The 20,565-nt window shown below is 41.1% G+C and overlaps 2 protein-coding genes and 1 long non-coding RNA gene across 9 annotated transcripts in view; 1 reads left to right on the top strand and 2 right to left on the bottom strand.

The window, feature by feature from the left end:
- The window catches only part of RIPOR2 (RHO family interacting cell polarization regulator 2), a 58,172-nt gene extending 50,688 nt beyond the window's left edge, over positions 1 to 7,484 (top strand). Inside the window, 8 exon segments of the mRNA XM_048938828.1 lie at positions 821 to 982; positions 1,666 to 1,824; positions 3,113 to 3,315; positions 3,917 to 4,000; positions 4,764 to 4,854; positions 6,266 to 6,300; positions 6,302 to 6,371; positions 6,374 to 7,484. Coding sequence (XP_048794785.1) covers positions 821 to 982; positions 1,666 to 1,824; positions 3,113 to 3,315; positions 3,917 to 4,000; positions 4,764 to 4,854; positions 6,266 to 6,300; positions 6,302 to 6,371; positions 6,374 to 6,417 — 848 coding nt within the window. The 3' untranslated portion in view covers positions 6,418 to 7,484.
- Positions 21 to 3,080, bottom strand: LOC125690470 (uncharacterized). 2 transcript variants are annotated; one of them, XR_007375692.1, is made up of 3 exons: positions 2,683 to 3,080; positions 490 to 995; positions 21 to 187 (listed from the first exon to the last, which is right to left on the bottom strand). It is a non-coding gene; the product is annotated as an uncharacterized LOC125690470 (long non-coding RNA). The 2 variants fall into 2 exon arrangements; XR_007375693.1 differs by having other exon boundaries at positions 21 to 624; positions 749 to 995; positions 2,683 to 3,076.
- A 124-nt stretch (positions 7,485 to 7,608) lies between the features above and the next one.
- On the bottom strand, positions 7,609 to 19,395 carry GMNN (geminin DNA replication inhibitor). 6 transcript variants are annotated; one of them, XR_007375690.1, is made up of 8 exons: positions 19,170 to 19,387; positions 18,832 to 18,895; positions 17,096 to 17,194; positions 16,612 to 16,747; positions 15,877 to 15,959; positions 15,683 to 15,793; positions 10,500 to 14,430; positions 7,609 to 9,862 (listed from the first exon to the last, which is right to left on the bottom strand). XR_007375690.1 is itself a non-coding variant. In XM_048938829.1 (7 exons), the coding sequence occupies exons 2-7, from the start codon at positions 18,886 to 18,888 to the stop codon at positions 14,230 to 14,232; spliced, it is 687 nt and encodes a 228-aa protein (XP_048794786.1). In that variant the 5' UTR covers positions 18,889 to 18,895; positions 19,170 to 19,395; the 3' UTR covers positions 7,609 to 14,229. The 6 variants fall into 6 exon arrangements, 4 of the variants coding, with proteins under 4 accessions (XP_048794786.1, XP_048794788.1, XP_048794787.1 ...); XR_007375691.1 differs by having other exon boundaries at positions 11,308 to 14,430; XM_048938829.1 differs by having other exon boundaries at positions 7,609 to 14,430; positions 19,170 to 19,395.
- Between the last annotated feature and the right edge of the window lie 1,170 nt (positions 19,396 to 20,565).

Genomic DNA, 20,565 nt, shown 5'->3' with positions numbered 1-20,565 from the left:
CTTCTGAAAAGGGCTGGTTTGGGCAGGAGGCTTGCTGAAATAACCACTGTAATTAACTGCAGGGAGTGCACCATAGCAGGAGACAACTCACAAACAGATGTAGCAGTCACTGAAGCTGGTCAGGGACCTTATTCATAGAATCCTTAGAGTTAGAAGGGATCTCTGAGGGCTGTCTAGTCCAGTTCCCCTGCAATAGACAAGGACATCACAGCTAGATCATGTTGCCCAGGCCTTCTCCAGCCTCACCTTATTCTGTCTTATGTACTCCTATTCAGAAATAAGCAGGTGAGAAGGGGTTGTACTGATCCTTATCCTGGTTGACATGCAGAAGGTGAGCAGGGGTAGCTGCAGCAACAGGGTGGGGATGCTGCCACTTTGGCAGCCAAATTTGTCCTCCACCTCTTTCCCGAGGAAATTCAAGATCTGCCTTATGCTACAGGAGTCGTAAGACAACTCCTCAGACAGTGTGTCCCAAATGGAGCAACTTACCCAAGGCTACAGAGCAGTGCTTGGATAGGGACCAGTCTCATGCAGACCATTTATTTCCCCTAGTAATTCATGGTATTTAAAAGAGATGAGACAGTGTCCAGAACTGGATCAGAAGCAGATTTTCCTCACATCTTCCTTTGGGAAACAGAAATAACACATCACAAACTTGGGGTCAGCATGCGACCACCTCTGTGAAGGCAGTGGCACAGGGTGACCTACTTTCTATCAGTGACATGGAGTGGATGTTCTCCACACATACCACATTTCCCTTTAGAAAGAGAGTGCACTGAGCACAGCTTTGCTTCATCATTCATTTTGTCTTCTCCTTCAGCAATCCCCGAATTCCACAAGAAGCTGTCACTGCTGGCTTTCTGGATGAAGTGTACTGGTCCTTCAGGAGTCTATCACACATCTGCAGACAAGATGATGAAGCAGCTGGATATCAATTTTGCTGCCACTGTGAATGAGGAATGTCCAGGGCTTGCAGAAACAGGTACCTCCTGCTGCTGCAAAGAAGTTATTTGTCATCAAAAGGGAGAACAGTTTTGCACTGGGCTTTACTCAGCTTTCATTGCTTTGTTTTCCAACCCCTGGAGGTCTGTTTGGGCATGGCTCCAAGATGTTATTTGAAAACTAATACAACAAATTCTTGGAACAATTTTAGCCTGAAATAATCAGATTGGAATAGGAGAAAAAAAGTGAAAAGAAATCATTGTTTAAAGACTCATGAGGTAATCAGAAAGTGCATTCCCAAATACAGATTTGAAAGCAATACAGTGCAGTGGGAAACCTCTCAATTTTATACAACCATTAAGATTGGAAAAGACCACAAAGATCACCTAGTCCAACCATAACGTGTTGATATAATGTCCATGTCCCATTACAGTTCACTGGCATGAAATGTGTACAAATTCAAGTGTGTCTATCTGAACATTGGTTTCTGTTTGGGGTTGAATGTACCACTTGTCAAACTCCAGCTCCAATTGACTAGCTCTCCCTGAGCAGGAACAGGATGGCTTGCTCAGACTGCAGATGCCCACCCAGGATGGGGTTTTCCTTCCTGTTCTATTCTGCTGCCCTCCAGGACATTCCCAGGCTCACTTTCTGCATGCCTCACACCTGGGCAGGAATGCCAGCAGCTTCTGTTCTCACTAACACATCCTTTTGTCCCTGCAGTTTTCCGAATCCTGGTGTCTCAGATTCTGGACCGGACAGAGCCCGTCCTCTACTCTACCATGTCCTCAGAAATCATTACTGTCTTTCAGTATTACAACTATTTTGCCAGCCACAGTGTTAATGACCTTGGAAGCTATTTGCTGCAGCTTGCAAAAGAAGGTAGGGTATACAAAATATAGTAGCTAATAGGGATTGCATGGGTGTCCTTCTGATTTTACAGGAGAATGGGGGAGAGGCAAAGAAATGCCTTGGATACTAAATGTGACTGCATCCCAGAGTTGCACATATCAAAGGGAGGTGCTGATGCAGATTCACTATCAGTCATTTCTATTTCCACAAATGAATAAGAAAAAAAACACTAAGTTACTTTTCAGGAAATAGCTGATAGTGCTGAGCCAGGCCCAAGGCCTGGCACGTTTTCCATGCCCACAGCTTTGGTGGAGTTCTAGTCTTTCATCCTCCTTTACGCAGATATCTCATGAATTCTGTGATTCTATGAAATGCTGAGATCTTCTCAGGAGCCAAGGGATCACAGCACCGAGGTCACTGGTAGGCTCTGCCTCCAAGACTTAAAGAGAGAAGCAGATGTTCCACAAAGCATGCTAGACTGCAATTCCTGGCAAGTCAAGTTTTCACAAAAATCACAGAATGGCTTAGGTTAGAAGAGACCTCAAAGATCATTGAGTTCCAGGACTCTGTAGTGAGCTAGCTGAGATGCAGTTTGAGTATAGTTTTCCCTAACCGGAGAACTTTAATCAAAAGCCTGGAAGGAAAAAGACATTTCAGGTCACATCTGAAACACATAAGCCCTAGCTTTTGATGGGAGACATCAACCTGCCTAGGAAAAACTTCCATAAAACTGTACTGGAAGTCAATACACTGGCTAAGATATTGGTTTTCCCTTGTTATGATGAGAATTTAAGCAACACAACAGCATCCCATTTAGTCCATCTACTCATATACTCCTGTTACAGCTGGAAAGATTACTCCAATGAAAACAGGAAAAAAAATACTCACCTTTATCCAAAGATCTAGGCTTGCAGAAAAAAACTACACAGAGAAGTGAGCTCCAGAAAGAGATCCTTCCCCAGGCGCAGTCAGCCCTTAAATGAGGTCTAAGAGAGGTGCAGCCAGGCTCCATCCCTTCCAGTCACACAGCTGAATTGCCTTCACTTGTGCTCCCACAGCTGACTCAGTGCTTGCCTCAGGTGATCAATCAGTGGTTCAGGCTGTGACTCAACACCATACACCTCCTTAAGAAGAATGTCTGAGAAACAAACCCAACCTAGAGCCCAGTTCCCTGTGAAGAGACACCACAATGCTGCAACATTTAGATGGGGATTTTTTATCTGTCCTCTGTATATAGTGAGGATTGTTGGTGGGGAAATGAGGAATCTGAAACACGTGATAAAAAAAAGTAACAAAAGCCTTCCTCCTACACTTCTAGCCTCCGTGGTTCAGATGTTGCAGTCTGTGAAAGATGGAAAACTGCATCAAAATGTGTCCAAAATAAACTCCAACAACCTCCCACCGCAGCAAGAAGTTTTGAGAGCTTTGGCTTTACTTCTCAATGAAAATAAAAATGAAGTCAGTGAGTCTGTGGCATCACTTCTGACAGCTACTGCAGAAAACAAGCACTTCAGGGAGAAGGTAAGTGGCAGAAAATCACCTACTGCATAAGGGACCTGTATAATCATAAATTTTTTTTTCTGTCTGTGTGTCTCAAATGTCTACATTTATAAAATAATTGTTCTGAGCCTGATTTAAACTGAACCAGGGGGATTTTCCACCTATTTTTTCTGCAAATATGTAGGTTTATTTCTATCATTATGCCAGTCTGCTTCTACCTGTTGTTGTGTACTAAACAGGTGCTAAACCAGATCACACATATATTTAGGAAGTACTGAACTCTACAGCTATCTTCCACATCTTGGCCTTTGTGCCAGCCTACCTTAAACCCAGCTTGAAGGCAAGTCCTCAGCATCATCAGCACACAAAGATGTAGATTGCATTTTTTTTCCCTAAAGGAAGCTGGCAACTGAGATCTGCCACCTAAGATGTGAGTCTAGCACAGATGCTGAAGGTAGGAAGTAAAGCCAGATTAAGCACAGAAATTAAAGAGATGGGAGAAGGGAAATGAGAAGAAATTAGGGGTTGACTTCCAGCCATTCGTGGCAGACTCCACTCTCCAGCCTGCTGCTCCAAACAGCCAAAGACATTTTCAAGGCTACTTCTCTTTATCTTTCTCCAGGCCTTGATTTATTACTGTGAAGCGCTAACCCAGCCCAACCTCCAGCTGCAGAAAGCAGCCTGCCTGGCTCTGAGATACCTCAAGGTAAGAGACAAGGAGTTTAGTCGTGGTTCTTGGCATTACTTTAAAGAAAGGACACCTGAGAAGTGAGAATGATAAAATAGAAATTGCAACAGCAGCTTTTGTTTTGCATTGCTGCATATCATTGTACAGATTCCTTGTTTGGAAACAGTTTCAAAGCTTTTTTTTGAAGGAGAGGAAGAAAATAATCCTTTTCCAGGATAAAACTAACTATAATGCACGTAGATTGCAGCAGTAGAAGAGATACATAGCAAATTTGTGACACTGCACAGAGAGACTGCAAGAGGAAGTTTAGGCCATGCTACATTTTCAGCTCACCTCTGGTACCACTTCCGTACTACTTCCCATAAAAGAAAGAAAAACAGTTGCATGCTAACTCAGCTGGCACTGGACACAGCAAATAAAAGTATATTCCATGCAATAGACCTACAGCAGAGTGATGGTTTCTCCTGCATGAAGCATGAGATACGGGGCTTCTCATGTTAGTGCTGGGCGCTCCGGCAGCTTCCCCTGCACAGCCTCCTGGCTAAAGCTAGTGGAGCAGGAGCCCTTCTCATCCTGCATGAAGTGAGACAGGGCAGAGGGGTGTGCATGTTGTCATGCAGTTTGGCTTGTGAACACTTTTAAGACGAGACCAAGGACACAAGATGGTATTTCCAAGTGCACAGTGAAAGGAAACACAGAGGGTGGTAAATACTCCTATATGATGTTCTGAAATTAAACCATAATAGGCAGTGTTCATATGATTCTTTTTTCTATTTTCCAGGCTACTGAGAGTATTAAAATGCTGGTCATGCTCTGCCAGTCTGACAATGAAGAGATTAGAAAAGTAGCCTCTGAAACCTTGCTCTCACTTGGTGAGTTGCCTCCTTTACAGCATTTTGTTTTCTTTTTGAACAGAAATACACATAAAACAATTGAATTACACACAAACAGGTTAAAAGTATATGTTCTTAGAAGTAATTCATTCTGAAGATCATGAAAATGGATCAAAAAGAGAGAAATTGAACTGAGTCTAGGGGGGGAGCAGAAATGGAAAAATAGCAAAGGAAAAGCTGACAAAAGGGATCTACTTCATAATGACTTTATGTTTGAAAAACAAGCGTAGGCATTCAGTACAACACCTTTTATTGAAGTTATATAGAAAACAGCATTTGTGTTCTGCTTGTCCTAGGGAGTGTAACCTCTCCTCCTTGAGGAGGCAGGACCAGCTCCCCTTCTGCAACATATCACACCCTGTTCTGGGCTTCCTCTGTACCCTGCACTTCCTAGCTGCCTAAACAGCTTACTGAAACAAATCACACTTGCAAGTGCCATTAGCACTACCAAGCTTTCATTTGAGCTGAATGATTTCCATATGCTTATTTGGACAGATCCTAACCTGCAACAGCTCCTTCACACAGAACCTCAGACACCTTGCAGAGACCTTCATTTTTCTCTGGGGCAGCAGCCACCCTGCTCATTAACCTGTTATCTAGCTGTGTATCAGCATGACTGGAACTATGGCTGCCCAGTACTTCAGTGGCACTACTCCATTACTGAAAAAAACCAAAGCTGTATTTTTCTGGCCTGTCCTCAACTCCATAGGGTAGACAGAATGTTTTGCTCATGGGTATATGTCCATTTCTAATTTTACTTATGCAAATTCATCAAACACACACTCTTCATTTACCAATTTAGCAGGAACTTACTCTGCTGCCAACGTTGTTACTCAGATTCTGAAATGTTTAACCCTATGTCTGTTATACAAACTCTGGAAGATTGTACCATTCTTCTAGATGATGTACCAGAGACCTTTTTTTGATTGCTCATGGTGAGCTCAAGATGTGGTTAGACTCACTTCTTAAAAGTGCCAGAAAGCAACAAGTGGGTGAAAGCACCTAAATTACAAACAGATAAACATCATCTGCTTCATATTACAGCTGCAGCTGAGACATGGAGCACTGCAGGTCATTTAAGTAAGATAGTTGTACAGATTCTGTCATCTAGCCATACAAGCCAGAGCTGCTTCTGTTTTGCTCTAAATAAAAGCAACCGGCAAGGGCAAATTAAGAAATAGTTTGAACATTCTTTTCCAAGTAATCCTTAAGTTACTTGTACCAACATACTTAACTTTCCAAGTAATTTCTGAAGTTGCCTTCAACAACGTAAGAAATGTTAAGGGGGAAAGAAGTTACCGGTTACCTTCTAATAGCAGAGAATCCAATAGTTCACATGTTGTATGGCAGTGATATAGGTTGCTATGATGCTTTAACATGTTGTGTTCAGGTGAAGATGGGAGACTGGCCTACGAACAGCTGGACAAATTCCCTCGGGAATTCGTCAGAGTTGGAAGTCGCCGTGGAACTGAATCTGCCACAGCTTTTTAGGAAAAGAACCTGAGCGTAACAGACGTGAAAGAAAGATGGAGCTGCCATTAAGCGTGGGAAGTAGAATGAAGACTTTGAAGGAGCATCCCAAAATGTAGCAATTCACCAACTTTTTAAGGAAAAGCAAAATCTAAACACAGCTAAAGAGTTCCTATTGGCTCCTCTGCAGCTTATGATGGAACAGCCAGATGAGGCTGAGGAACAATATTTTCTTGACTGGTCTGTAATAAATAATGCAATTGCAGTTACTCAGCCTTGGCAAACTTCTCTGAGTTTTTAGAATCTGGCATCTTTGTATATTTTACTGAGCATTAATTACGTTTACTTCCTTGAAGTGGTCATGAAAACTTGAGACACATGATGTGTATATGTGAAACGGATGAGTAGGAGGCCACTTGAGCAGAACCACAAAGCAACTTTCTCTCCAATGCCGAACAAAGCGCCTGCTGCCTCACAGTGTTCCCAGAACCACTCCAGCAGCCCAGAACTCCACGTGCTGTCTCAGTAATGAAATACAGAGCGATTTTCTTCAAATTTTGCCTCCAGAAGCAGCATGATGCAAGCCCAAGGAGGTGTCACTTTAGTGACTCATTCTGAATGCCTCTACTAGTCTTTTATTTCCTTTCTCTCACCCTCCAGCAACGAACCATCATTAATCCAGAGATTCATGAGGATCAAATAACCACGTAGGTTTTGAAAAACTAAATGAAAAGGTAAAGCACATTTATTTATTCCAAGAAGTAGTGATGAATACAGCTAATTGCACAAGTCCCCAAAGCCATTCTGTCCTGCAGGTTGCAAGCAGGATTGGATTTCACACACTGTAATTAGTGGAGGATAGCTTCTATAGAATGATTTCAATAAAGAACTGAAACAAACTAAAGCAGACCTTGGAGGCAGTAATAAACAGTGTGAAGTGAATGCATTCGCTCCCCCACTGCAAGAAGACAGTGCTTCAAGCTGTTGATTATGAGCCTGAAGATAACAGAGGAGGTGAACAGAATTTAGCAGAAGAGTGTTTCTGTACTGTGTTTATTATGCATGAAATGATATTTAGATGTCAATTATAGTATCCAAATTTGCATAGACTACATATAAAAGATTGCAAACAATTCACATCAAAAGGAAGCCTTTAGCGCCAAACACATTGGCAGGCAGAAGTTATTCTGGTTTTTGTTGTTTTTTTTTTTAATGGTGAATGTTACAACAATGTACATATCTGTATATTTATAAATATATATATTCTCCCTTTAATTAAAAAGGTACATTTTGTACAGTTCAAAATGCTTACTTGTTTACTGAGGGACACAGACTCTTTATACAGAAGGTGAAATAACCATGTTCTGGTTTTTGTACCACACCTGTCCCAGCAGCTGAGTTCTTTCAAGGTGTTCTTTTGTACTGACCTCTGCTTTTTTTTTTCCCCCCTTTAGTTTTGTGACATTTATTTCCTATCACATTTAAGTTATAATAAAGATTATTTTTTAAGTACTAAGCACATCAGTCCATATGTATAATCTTTCTTTCTACCAGTATCCTCTCCATAGTTAGGCTCACGTAACTTTCAAACTACCATGGAAATCACCCCCCACTACTATAGGCAGAACTCAGCAGGAACTGCCTATTTGGAAATCACAAGATTACAAGATTCTATGATATAAAAGAAGTTCAGCTAAATTGTGCAAAATTACCTGCTAGATTTCCTGTGGTGAAGAAATGCTTTTTGTTACATACCATATCAATGTTAAGACTTGGAAGAACATTAAGGTCTGACAAATATCTACGTTTGAGCAAGCAATACACACAGCAAACACATAGCTTATTTGTGTGAGGGCAGACAGAACTGCAGTATCTTGAGTGGCGCAGAAATGATACAATACTAGCTCATGTTTTTGTATACACAACTGCTGCAAGTTCCTTTTTTCTGTTGGCCAAGGGAAGGTACGCAGCAAGCTGTTTTAGTAACAGAAATAGACACACAAATCAGAAAGTTTGGAAAAATAGAGGGATGAAACAACGGTGAAAGTGACTGCTCTTAGTTGTATCTCTGTAAGGTGAACAAAAGCACATTAAAAAAGTTCTAAAATAAAATAGTATTTTTGAAGCAAGGTGAAGAGTGCATCCTCTTAGCACTCCTCCTCTGTTTGCTTCAAGTGTCTCTGTGTGGGCACCCTTCCTCCTGTCTCAGAGCATCAGCAAGAAGCACACAGTGTTTAAAAAGAAACCAGGAATATTCTTATATTCTTCTATCTGTCATCAGATCCTATCAAAAGCTTGCTTGGCTACAGTTTGTGCATCACAGAGCAGAATGCAATTTTTTAGGGGGAAAAGCTATGTAGGTGTTGCATTCTGAACTGATCTGAGGTACGCAGAAGTACCTGAAGATCAAAAAGCCAAAGCTACAGAGAACAACAGGTTGCTCACACGTACAGGTATTACACTAAATGGAGTTGATGGCGTTGCTTCTGTCTCACTGTAGTTTAAGTGAGTTTGTTACTGTAAAGCTCATCCACAATAGTATTCCAATTATTAGAAGCCCCATATATACAGCTTACACCAAATGGGTATGAGAAAATTGCGCCCTCAGACTCAGTGAGGAAATTCACAGATATCTGAGTGCAAACATTGAGACACAGAGTTTGGTTTTTATTGTGGTACCTGAGACTGACAAGCTTGAACCTGGCATATAGATGTATAAAGGCTAAAGGTAAGTTTAAGCACTAGCTTTCTTTTATTTACTTTTTTTCTAAAAGAAAAAGTCTTGTCTTAACATGATTTGTGACAACATACAGGAAAAAAAAAAACTACATTCAGTTTAAGTAACCAAACAGGAATCTCAGCAGTTTCTGCCCTCAGTGTTACATATTCTTGAGAAAGTGAACACCTTGAGCCTTCTAAAAACCTATTAAAACTAGGTCCAGGGCACCCCAGAAAAGTATGTGAAGAAAACAGTTCCTGGACCAAAGTAACTCAGCAGCAATGGAGTCTAAGTAGCACGCCAGGTTAAGTGCTCTCAGGAACCGAGTTTGCCTGGTGTTTGTGTCAGTGGCTTGTTCTTATTTTTACCCCTCACACTTTCTGTGAGCTACCATGGTTTTCACCATGCTGTTAGCATTGCTGGGTTCTGCCCAGTAGATACAGTCACCTACAGCCTCCAGCTACAGCAGCAGAAGCAATCTGCCTGCCCAGAGCTTCTCATTGCCATCCATAAGGTTCCTCCTGGAATCAGCATGCCTCCAAAAAGCAATCTAATGTAGCTTTGCTCCATGCTGCAGTCTGTTATATACTGATTATTACATGAAACATTCAAAACTAGAAGTCTGTAGGATTGCTGGACTGTGTATCCTATATATGGACCTCAATTTGCAATCCTACCTGATGATAGAACCCACAGTGCTCCTCTTCAGCTGATTTAGGTGCCCCAGAGGTATCGCTGTCCCCAGGGGTTTGGCCTTGAACATGACCAATCACATTTCATCATGGTCAGTTGGCAGATCTACAAAGCAGCAGAAAATAGTTTTCTTATCATTTCCTCATCCTTATCATTTCTCAACTACCCTGTTATTACATGAATGGAAACATAAGTTAACAATACACAATAATGATTTCTGAAGAAAGAACTGCTAACAATGCAATTCAGTCTCAACAGGAACAGCACTAATAACATGAGGGCTTGGTAGATTTTCAAACCTGCTCATAATCTCAAATTCAGTTCTAAAAACAACCTCAGACGGCCCTTAAGGAAAAGTAAATGAATACACAGTGTACTTCCTTTGAAAAAAAAAAATAACTAAACTGATCTTTTTTTCTTATTTGTGTGCAGGCTGCAAAGTAAGCTGTAGCACATGTCAGTGCTGTGGTCACTCAGGCAAGCAATACAGTGCCAAACATCGAGTGATTTTAGTTGTCCAGCCAAGGAGTTATTATGGTCTAATTCACTTCTCTGTGCATTGTCTTCAATACAATGAACTTCTGCACTGAGATGGTTATTTTTGCTGAGCTTGTCTTCCAGCTAAAACATTCTTCCTAACATGAGCCCCCTCCAAACCAATGATTACTTGTCTCTGCTAGTCCAGGCACAGCTGTTCCTTCCTGAAACACGTCCAGACTCATAACACTTCAGTCTTACATACCTGACATTCTGTCCTCAAGGCATGCACATTTCTTTGTGGAAAAGTGCCAGGACCCAGTAAATGCATCCCACATCTGTGAAACTTTAAGGTCCATCAGCAAAAGATCAAACTGTGACCACAGGCTGAACAATGAAAAAGAGGCAGCATGCTGGTTAGGTGGCTGCACAAAGGCATTTATGACTTCTTGGAAAAATCACCTTCTCTACTTAGGTTCCAGAACTGATAATTTTGTTTTGCATGACAGTGTTCTCTGTAATTTAGCTGGATATGAAATGCCTTTGTCTTTAGTGATGCTTTTCAGCTACACAGCTGTGCTTCAGTGGTAAGTGAAAGTTTCCTTACATATTTGAACAGAAATAAAAGGTTAGATGTCTGTAACAGATACATATAACCTACAAATAACTTCCACACATTTGACAAGTTTTTCCACACACAGAAAGTTCTCGTACTTTGATAAGACAACTCCAATGCATGTATGTTTAAAAAAAATGAATTCAGGACAAAAAAAATGAAACAACTGTTTTAGGACATTTTTAAACAGCGATGAATGCAGCAGCACAAGGCTCCTGATAATGTTTCTATAGTTAATATTTCTGATATAACAAGGAGATATTACTTGATCAAGGTCCAATACATCTGCAACAAAGAACACATACAGATTCAGCTTCCAAGCCACAGTTCATCTCTCACAGCTGGTCTTCTCACAGTATGTTGTTTTTTTTTTCAATTACAAAACTAGTTTCTCTGATAATTGCCACAGTATGCATTGGAGTTATTCAGTGCAAGCATGCTGTAATTACTAACTGACCTGTGTATTTTTGAAAGTAAGAGGTGTTCTAATCACAGGCCAGCCAAATGCTGCAGGGTATAAAGAATATATGAATGACATGAAAGATTTACTTAGCACAAAGTCCTTCTCAACTCAAAGAAAGATCCAGGTACTCAAAAGCATCTTTTCTTTGTTACTTGAACTTAATCAAAAAACAGCACACAATTTAGATCTAATAAACATTCTTCTTGGCTGTTTTAATGAAGATTTTAATGAAGATGAGACAAATGCAAGATGAAGATGGTGCATGCGAATTCTGGGTTTAGAGCATTCTGACAATTGTTTTATTCAAGCTTGTGTTGTATCAGTTAGAAAACACCAAAACATGAATAAAGTTCCAACAGCTGCCTCCACTCGCTTGGTCTAACTTGCCAAGGAATTAGGTATGAAACTTCATAGCTTTCTATGGCTCTGAGGAAACGTAAACTACTCCAAATGTTGAAAATAATGCTACCTAAGAAGAAACTACAAATAAATTCAATTCCACTGCATAAAAGATCTGCTATGAAAAGTTAAAACTGTTTCCTCAGCTTCTACTGCTTAACTACTTTGACATGAAAAACCTTCACTACCTTAGAATCCAGGCAATAAGGTCACTTGACCATATTACCCATCTCCCCCAAAAAGAAAATTATTCTACAAAACAGTTAGCCATTATCCAAGCTGTTAGGTTTTTTTGTTTTAGTTTTGCTCAGTAGAGCATTGCATTATTGCAAGTTAAAGGAAACACCTGCAATGGAAAGAATTATGTTTAGTCCTCTGAGCACAACTGAAGGGTGTAATCTTTTGTTTATTACATTCCCAGGAAAACACGATGCCTTGCTTTGCTTACCAGATTCAAGACTAAATGGAAGCCAGAAATCCTGTAATGATTCCAATATACCCATTCAAATGTGTTGTGAAACAGGTGTTAACTGGCACCCATGTGGAAACAATAGTATACAGAAGAAATCTAAAAATACCAATCTGATAGCTCTGAAGGCATTTGTGCATGCCCTGAAGCACCTGTTTTGGGAAGGTCAGATAGAAACCCACTAACTAAAATCCCTGATTATTTCAGCCAGCTGAAAGTCATGCAGCATTGCATTTTGCATTAAACTCTTCACAAGGTATTGCAATTGCCACCACCTTCTTTTAGAGCCTGTCCAAGGAAGACCCTTGCCAAACAACTGCCAAGATCCCACCCAAGACTAGAAAGCTTGCACTACTCTCCCTTGTACCTCAGCACTTGGAGCTGGAAATACTTAATTCCTGTATACGGCTATCAGATAAGGTCCTCAAAAGTTTTTGAAGTGTACCTTTTGTTCTTGTAAACACTTAAAGACTTGAAGTATTTACAAGAGAAACATTTGTAAACACTGTACTGGCAAACACACTGCCTCATCCCTTGGTAAATACCAAGAACAGTACTCTGAAAACAGACAGCAAGTTTCCATTTGGAACAGCTCTGAAGCATGGCTACTTCATCTCTATCAAGTTCTCAGAACAGCTGCTGAAGAGCAAGCAAGAGCATCCAGGGGAGGCTTCAGAGGGATCTAGTTACCATGGAGAAGTGGGTAATAGCAATAGCACGATGTTTAAAGGTAATTGCTGGGTTCTGTGTTTGGAAAAGTAATGCCTGGCACAGGTACAGAGTAGGAGATGAGCAGCTCAGCAGAAAGTGACTGGAGGTGGTGACAGCAGGCTCAGCATGTGCCAGCAGCATGTCCTGGCAGCCAAGGGCAAACCACATTTGGGGGGTATTAAAGCATAGCCCAGCAGAGGCAGACCTCTTGCTATACTTGCACTGATGCAGTTCTGACCCCCACAATATGAAAGATACTAAGGCCTTTGAAAGCACACAAAAGAAGGCAAAGCTTGTAACAGGGCTGAAAGCTACATCTTGCTAGGAGAGGCAGAGTACACAAGTCTGAGTGGTCTCTGTCTGTTTGCTCTCCTCAAGAGGCAGCAGGCTCTGCTCCTTTATTACCAATAACAGAACAAGAGCACAAAACATGCAGGTGAGTTTCAGACTGGACATTAATAAAGCATTCTTTACTGTGAGGTTGGTGGAACACTGCAACAGGCTTCTTAGTGAGGTGGTAAACACCACAGCTGTCAGCAGCTCAAGAAGCATTTTGACAATTTTGCCATCAGTGATGAGCTTTACATTTTCAGTTAGCTCCTAAGGCTCTCAGGATCTGGACTTGATCTCCACAGGTCCCTTCCAACTGAGCTATTCTATAAGCTGACAAATTTCAAAAAACCCTACCATTTTCTATTTAAGCTTTCACCTATACGCCTTGGAAAAGGCTCCTTTAAAAGACAGCAGCAATCATTTAAGAGTGACAAAGCAAGGGTTTAACTAAACCTCAGAACCAATCTGAAGTCTTATTATCCATTCAGAAAAAAAAAAAAATAATCTTACATCTCACCAACAGCACTCAAGTTTTTTTCCAGCTTTTGCTTTTCCCTTCCCCTCAAGCCATTCTGCTCTCCAGAATTCTGAATAAAATAAAAATAAACCAAGGGAGTTCAGAAGTGCCCAGGTAGTCCTTCTAAACACACTGAGAACTTCCATCTACAGTAGCCACAATCAACTTGTGGAGCTTAAAATTAGCCATTCCTCAACTCAGACAAGACACTGCTTTGGTAAGGCAAAAATTTATTTCTCAGTTCTCATGCATTATGTCAGACCATTTGATACTTAAACAACAGTTTGAAATACACAGTATTTGCATTTTAAACAAGCAACTAACTGCAGCCTGTAATAAGTTTTACAAGCAGTATAGAGATACTCCCTGCTACATAATTTCAGTTAAAAGCCACCCTCATGCTCCCACAAGAGTTTCTATACCTGAGAAGATGTAGTATGTCCTTTCAAGGGGAAGTCTGCAATTAAAAGAATCCACATACATAAGCCTACTTAAGGTCACAGTTGTTAATTTCCTTCACTTGAAGCAAGACACTCTTCCTTAAGTCACACAATGCTTGTGAAGGCCCTTCTGAAGAAGTGCTGTCTGCATCACCACCAAGGTTAAGTTCTTCATTTTCTTGCTTGGATTCATCCAAAGCCAGACTTTCCAGTGTCTCAAGATTATCAGATTCTTGCCCCGTTAGCCTCTAGAAAAACCACAGGGGATTGTATGAATTTAATAACCAGTAAGACAGCCTGAAGTGAGTTTAGTAATCACTAAAACAGTGCATGACATGGTTCATATACCTCATTCCTCAGAAGATGTATTTGAAAATGTTTTACATACAATTAATGCTTTAGCATTACTTCAAGCTTATTATTTCTGCATGGGAGTCTGTCAGTAACAAGCACTCCCTGAATAACAGAAATATCAGGTGGAGTAAATCAATGGAGTCTTAAGACTGATCTAAATAATCACACTAACTGAAACTTGAAGATTACTGTGAAATTCATGAAGTAAACTTGATTAACTTGTCCAGTCCAATCAGATAACTGAAGTAGACCGCCAGGCACCCAGCTTCTTATGTCACAAGAGAGCTCAGTCCAGACACTAACCAACTAGATGATCATATGTACATCCAGGTTTCATGGCTGCTTATTTGTTATAGTTCTAGGGCTGCTACAGGCAAGCTATACCTGCTTTCACAGACTCAGCAGCAAGGTTACCAGTCTCCAAGGAACTCTCAGAGAGAAAGAACAGCAGCTACTTCCAGAAATTAAATCTACTGTAGGTCTGCAATTTAAAGCACAAAACATGTTGTTTCCAAGAACTATTCAGCAGCTAGTGGAATCAGCCTTAGCTCTTGCAGGTGACTTATCTTCCTTGAGGCATAGAGATGCACTCTCCCTTAAAAGAGTAAGGCTGTAACTAAGCTCTGGTTCCCAGCTCTTTGTTGAGACCTGCTGATCAAGCATACTTTTCAATTTTTATTGAGTTCAGCAATATTAGCATCTACAGTACCACTTTTAATTAAACAAGCCATTTTACAGTTTACAAGTTTATAAGCCTTGCAGAAAGGCTTTGTACATTAGGCTTTTCTTAGGCCAAAGTGGCAAAAAAGTTAACTCATCCCAATAAAGTGCAAGTGAACTCTTCCTTTGCATGTCGCTATCTCTAACATGCACAGACTGTTCTTGGGAGACAACAGGTTGAATCTTCATTTTGGAGAACATATCTCCCAAGTACTTCTGATACTGCTGCAGCTCCTTAACCAAGTGTAAGCTAGAAAAAAACTCATTCCCCAAAAAGGGCTCTTATGCCTCTTGTCAGAGCTAGCCTGTGGAAAGCAGCTCAAACAATAATCTACATTTCTATCAGCACACAAATGAAGTCATGCTTTGCTAATAACAGCCTTGCAGATCTCCCATATTTCATCCTACAATGTTACTTTTAAGTACCTCGATCATGCTGGTCAAATAATGCACGTGTTCAGCCAGTGACATGAGCTCCTCATTTTCCTCCTTTAGGCGGGCGATTTCACCATCTTTTTGTTCGATCTCTTTGTGCAACTGAATTCAACAAAACAGTGATGTTAAAACAGAGGAACAATAGCTGCTGGTGGTACAAAAGTTAGTTAACTTTCACCAGCTACCTTTTCATTTTCTTGAAGCACTTCATACAGAGCCTTCCTCCTTTCTTCAGCGACTTCTTTCCAATATTGAGATGAAGGACTTTCTAAAGTAAGAAGCTACAGTAAGTCCATGCTAGGACTGAACTCAGCAGATCACCTTAAGGTACCTAACTCAAACACAAGCATTCCAGATACTGCAAGAATAGAAACTGTGTAGTGTTTTCCCCACACACTTAGTAGCACATTTACATTGAGAAATTTACATTGAGAAACAAGTTCAGAGAAAAAGATCCCACATTTATTAGTGGCTATATAGGCTGAGTCTCCTAGAAGATATCCCACATATTACAACATATGGAAGACATGAGTCTTAAGTCACTGTCCACACTGAACACTAACACCCACAAAACCCACAGTATTTTATAATTAGTCCTGAGAAACTCAGGAGCTTCAGCATCAGCACCCTACAGCAAAACAGACCTTCATTTCAGCTTAGTCAGTTGAAAGCCCATAGATAAGCTGAAGTAGAGAACTACCAGACTTAACATTGCACAGAGAGTTCATGGTAATCAGTATTGGGAGCCACTCTTAATAGCAGACAACTATACTGCATTTAGCATACTACAGTGGGAAAGTATCATCAGCTCCCCCAAATACTACATAAAAACACCTAACAAAACAACCATGCTTCAAGTCATATCAAGTAGAAGGACAGCATTTAAAGAGCAAGAAATTATTCCTAGAATTACCACGCACTTTTTATGAGATCTACAGCTTGAATGACATCATCTGTATTCTCATTTTCTTGCTCTCTGTCCACAGATTCCTCAGCTTTACAAGCTGAAGAAGTAAGCCTGTTATTCCAGAGTTTCCTCTTGACTGAAGATTTCTTCTGCATAAAACAAAAGCAGGTTTAGTTTCAGAGCAGCATTTAAATGTATGTTTTTATTGTTTTCTTAATACAAGTTAGCAAGTGCAAGCTTGTCCAGGACTGCAAGTAAGACTACCACCTCCAATTTCTTCACATATTTCAAGCTTACATAAAATTTGATTATAATAGATGCTTTCTATAAGAACATTCCCAAATGTTTTCCTGAAATACTCCAAAATTATTAATTTTAAGTATTGTTACTAAAACAGTAAGCTTAGATTATGTCACTAATTAGTAGATTACATGTTTTTTCAGTTGAAGCTTTAGTACAAGTAGAAATAATTACACAGCTACAAGTGATTCTCTTACCTCATTACACCTTCCAACCAGGCAACCTTTTGCAGAAGGCTGAATCATCTTAAGAGTCCGTCTTGGGGCAGCACTGCATGCAGTGTCTGTGAAGTACTTCTAAAGAAAGGAAACACTGCTTCAAAGGGTTGCCGCACTTACCTACATAAACTGAAACTCCAGTTTGCCATGTTGCCATTAGCATAATGGACTGTTCACCTCTTCAAAAAGAGATGATATTTTAAACTACTTTGAAGATTATGCAAAGAAGGGAATATAGTCTTCTACAACAGAGGTAATCTTATCAAGCCAAGCTCAATCTCTACCCTCAGTCTTCTCAGAGCTTAAACAGGCCACTGGGCAGAAATGCATGACTACATTCCAAGGCCAGTTGAAAAGCAGTATAACACATGCTACAATGAAAGCTCCCAAAGCCATGTTTGACAACAGCAGTATTACACTCTGAAACAAAGTATTACACAACAGAAACAAAGGCTGCAATAGCAAGTTTATTTACCATGCTACATTGTTTTATTGGTGGTTTTACTGTCTATGAACACATAAATGGTATTCATTTATACACATGGTGTTGCTTCAGTTAACCAAAGTGAAGCCACAACTTCTTTGCTTGGATCCAGACAGGCTACTGTTTTGTATGAACAATATATTTGTTACTTTTCTTCTTGTATGTAAATATCTATTTCCTACACTAATGCTCTCTGATTGGGTTGGTTACATGGCCACCATGGGACAGCAAACAATGGCAGAAAACCAAGCAAAAATAACCAGAATACAATGCCACGCCAGCGTGAGAAAGTCACCGATCCACACACCATGCTTCGTATGACAGGAGCTCACCTTTCCCACGGTAGTTTCTGCCACCAATTACCCTGCTGTTGAACTGCAGGACAAACACTAACTACTGTGGGAACAGGAATCACACTGTGTCAGACACTGCTTGCTGCTATTGAGGACCAGCATTCAGTATGCTCTGCCAGGGAACTATTGACTAATACTTGACTTAACACATGACAATTAAGTATTTGAAAGTACAAAAAAAAATGCAGACTTATCAAAGATCATTTTCACTAATAAATTCTTGTTGTAATCAATCTCACTTAAGTGCTATTAGACTACATTATGTCATATTTTCCAGTTCCAGTCAAGGTCTACATTTAATTAAAAAAAAAAAAAAGTAAGTTCAGTATAATCTCAGGTAACTTCTAGACAGCTAGCTCAGAAATAAAAAAAAGCTTTGCTATCATCTCAAGGCAATTAAGACTTATTAAAGTGGTTCTAGAAAAAAACCTACAGACATACAACAATTACAGTATGCTCAAACCAAGATGGCTTCACCTGTAAGCTCACCCCCACAACAGAACCCACTCTGTAGAGCCCTACACACAGCCCTAAACACAGTAACTGAACTGCAGCAGGCCAGCAGCAGCTTTAAGACAGCAAGCTACCTCAGACTTAAGCTAATACATACTTGTTGTGTACTGAAGAGCACTCAAACACATCTGCTCAAGCAGAATACAGCATTCCCAAGACAAGAGCATTAAGTCAGGTGGGAGCACGTTGCATACCTCAAGTGGATATATGGTTTGTGCCTCTAACAGCCCATTTCCAAGACATCACAGTGCACACCTTCAAACACACCAAGGTTATTCACAACACAGCACTCGCCAACTTGCACCTTGCACTTTCTGTTCTTTACATGCTCCTGCATTCTAGCAGCAACACCTCAAAGCTCATACCTGCAGAGATCCAGATGAGTTCTCCACGTTCAGGCTTTGTTTCATTTTGGAATTCATCAGATCACTGCAGAATAGAAAATAATAATAAAAAAAAATTAGAATACCTGGCTACGGCTAAAGCCAGAGTATTACGATCCCACTTCGCAAGCTCTTACAGCAGCACTAAGAACTCAGCCAAAGTCACGCGGTTAGGAAGCTCCTTCAGCTCAGAGCTCCACGCGTTTTAGCCCTACACAAGCAAGATGCCAGAGGTCACCGCGAGCTCGGCAGCTGCGAAGCCTTCCCACAGCCTCCCCGTAGCAGCCCAGACACCCCTCAGAAGCACCCTATCTCCCTACCTGAAGTAACGCACGCCCAAAATGGCGGGAGACGGAGCCCCGCCCCTGCGCCGCGCAACCAATGGGGAGGCGCGCCCGGAGCCCGCCAAGATCCAAACGCAGAGCCTTCCAGCCCCGCTCTTCTCCAGTAGCACAGAGCCCCCGCTTACCGCCGGCCGCTCGCGCACAGCACACTGCAATAACACGCACGCAGCACCCAACGAACTGCCCCCTTCCCTCCTGTCCGGCGGCTATAAGCAGCTCGGCCGATGCTGGTCCCTCCCCCGTCACGTGACCTGCTCGCCGCGCTCCGAGCCAATCGCAGGCCACGCCGGCCGCAACCCGCCTATGGGAGTCACGCCTCCGGCGGTGCGAGGGGATGGGCGGGAAGGTTTCGTGTCAGGGGTGGGAGGTGGGGTGCGCCTCTGTGCACTGCAGTCTTACACCGTGGAGAGCAGTGCACACGCTGCTGGCCATCTCATAGCTAGCCTTGGACAGCTTTCAGTGTCTTTTCCAGGCAGTATTTTGAAGCACAATTACAGAGAGCAATGGCAATTTAGCGTCCCACCCGTCAGTTATCTGCTTGGAAATAAACTGCATGGCACTTAGAATGTCTCGAGGCAAGTTACAGTCTGGCAAAGTAAAGACAGACTACAGAGAATGATGAATTAAACAGTGTTTAAACAAGTATAAGGAAATAAAGCTGATCTCTCTTGCATAAACTTGCTCAGTCTCCCATTGACCCATTCAAAGTTTATTGTTCACCACATCCTTTGGCAAGTAGTTCCAGAGCTCAAATAGCCGTTGTCTGAAGAACCTTCACCTTCCACATTTTTAAACTTGGAACCTGATTCCCATTGCTTCGCTTGATGTCCGCAGCCCTTGAACTGGAAAAGATAACAGCCAGTCCTTCCCAACCTTCTCTCGGCTGCTTTTGTCCATCCGCTCCAGCTCTACTCAGTAAACACAAAAGCTATTATGCGTAAATGTCTGTTGTAACTCTGAGATCTTTTTTCTTGAATTACAATCACTTCAAAACTTGCTACTCACCATGTACAATTAAGACATTTTTTTTCCCCTGTGTGTATTCATTGACATTCATTTACAATGGACTTCACTGACTGCCATATTCCGCTGTTACTCGGTTCCATAATGCCCTTCTGCAGTTTTTTGGTCAGCCTTATTCCTGTTATATGAATAATGTGGCATCATCCACAGACTGTCACCTCAGCAAGCTTTGACTTCTATGAAGAAAATAAAAATGACATTTAGAAACGCCTGTCTAAATTACTATAATTACTATACTAAATTACTTTGTTACACTAGCTTGTGCTTTTAAATTAATTCTTCTTGTTTCTAAATTAAAATATGAAATTTCCATGTTCCAAAGCACTAGCTGTTATACTAAACTCTGATT

Source organism: Lagopus muta, chromosome 3, assembly GCF_023343835.1.
Source record: "Lagopus muta isolate bLagMut1 chromosome 3, bLagMut1 primary, whole genome shotgun sequence".
In the NCBI taxonomy this organism is placed as follows: Eukaryota; Metazoa; Chordata; class Aves; order Galliformes; family Phasianidae; genus Lagopus; species Lagopus muta.
Note: the sequence above shows the minus strand (reverse complement) of the source record. Positions and strands in the feature narration are given on the sequence as shown.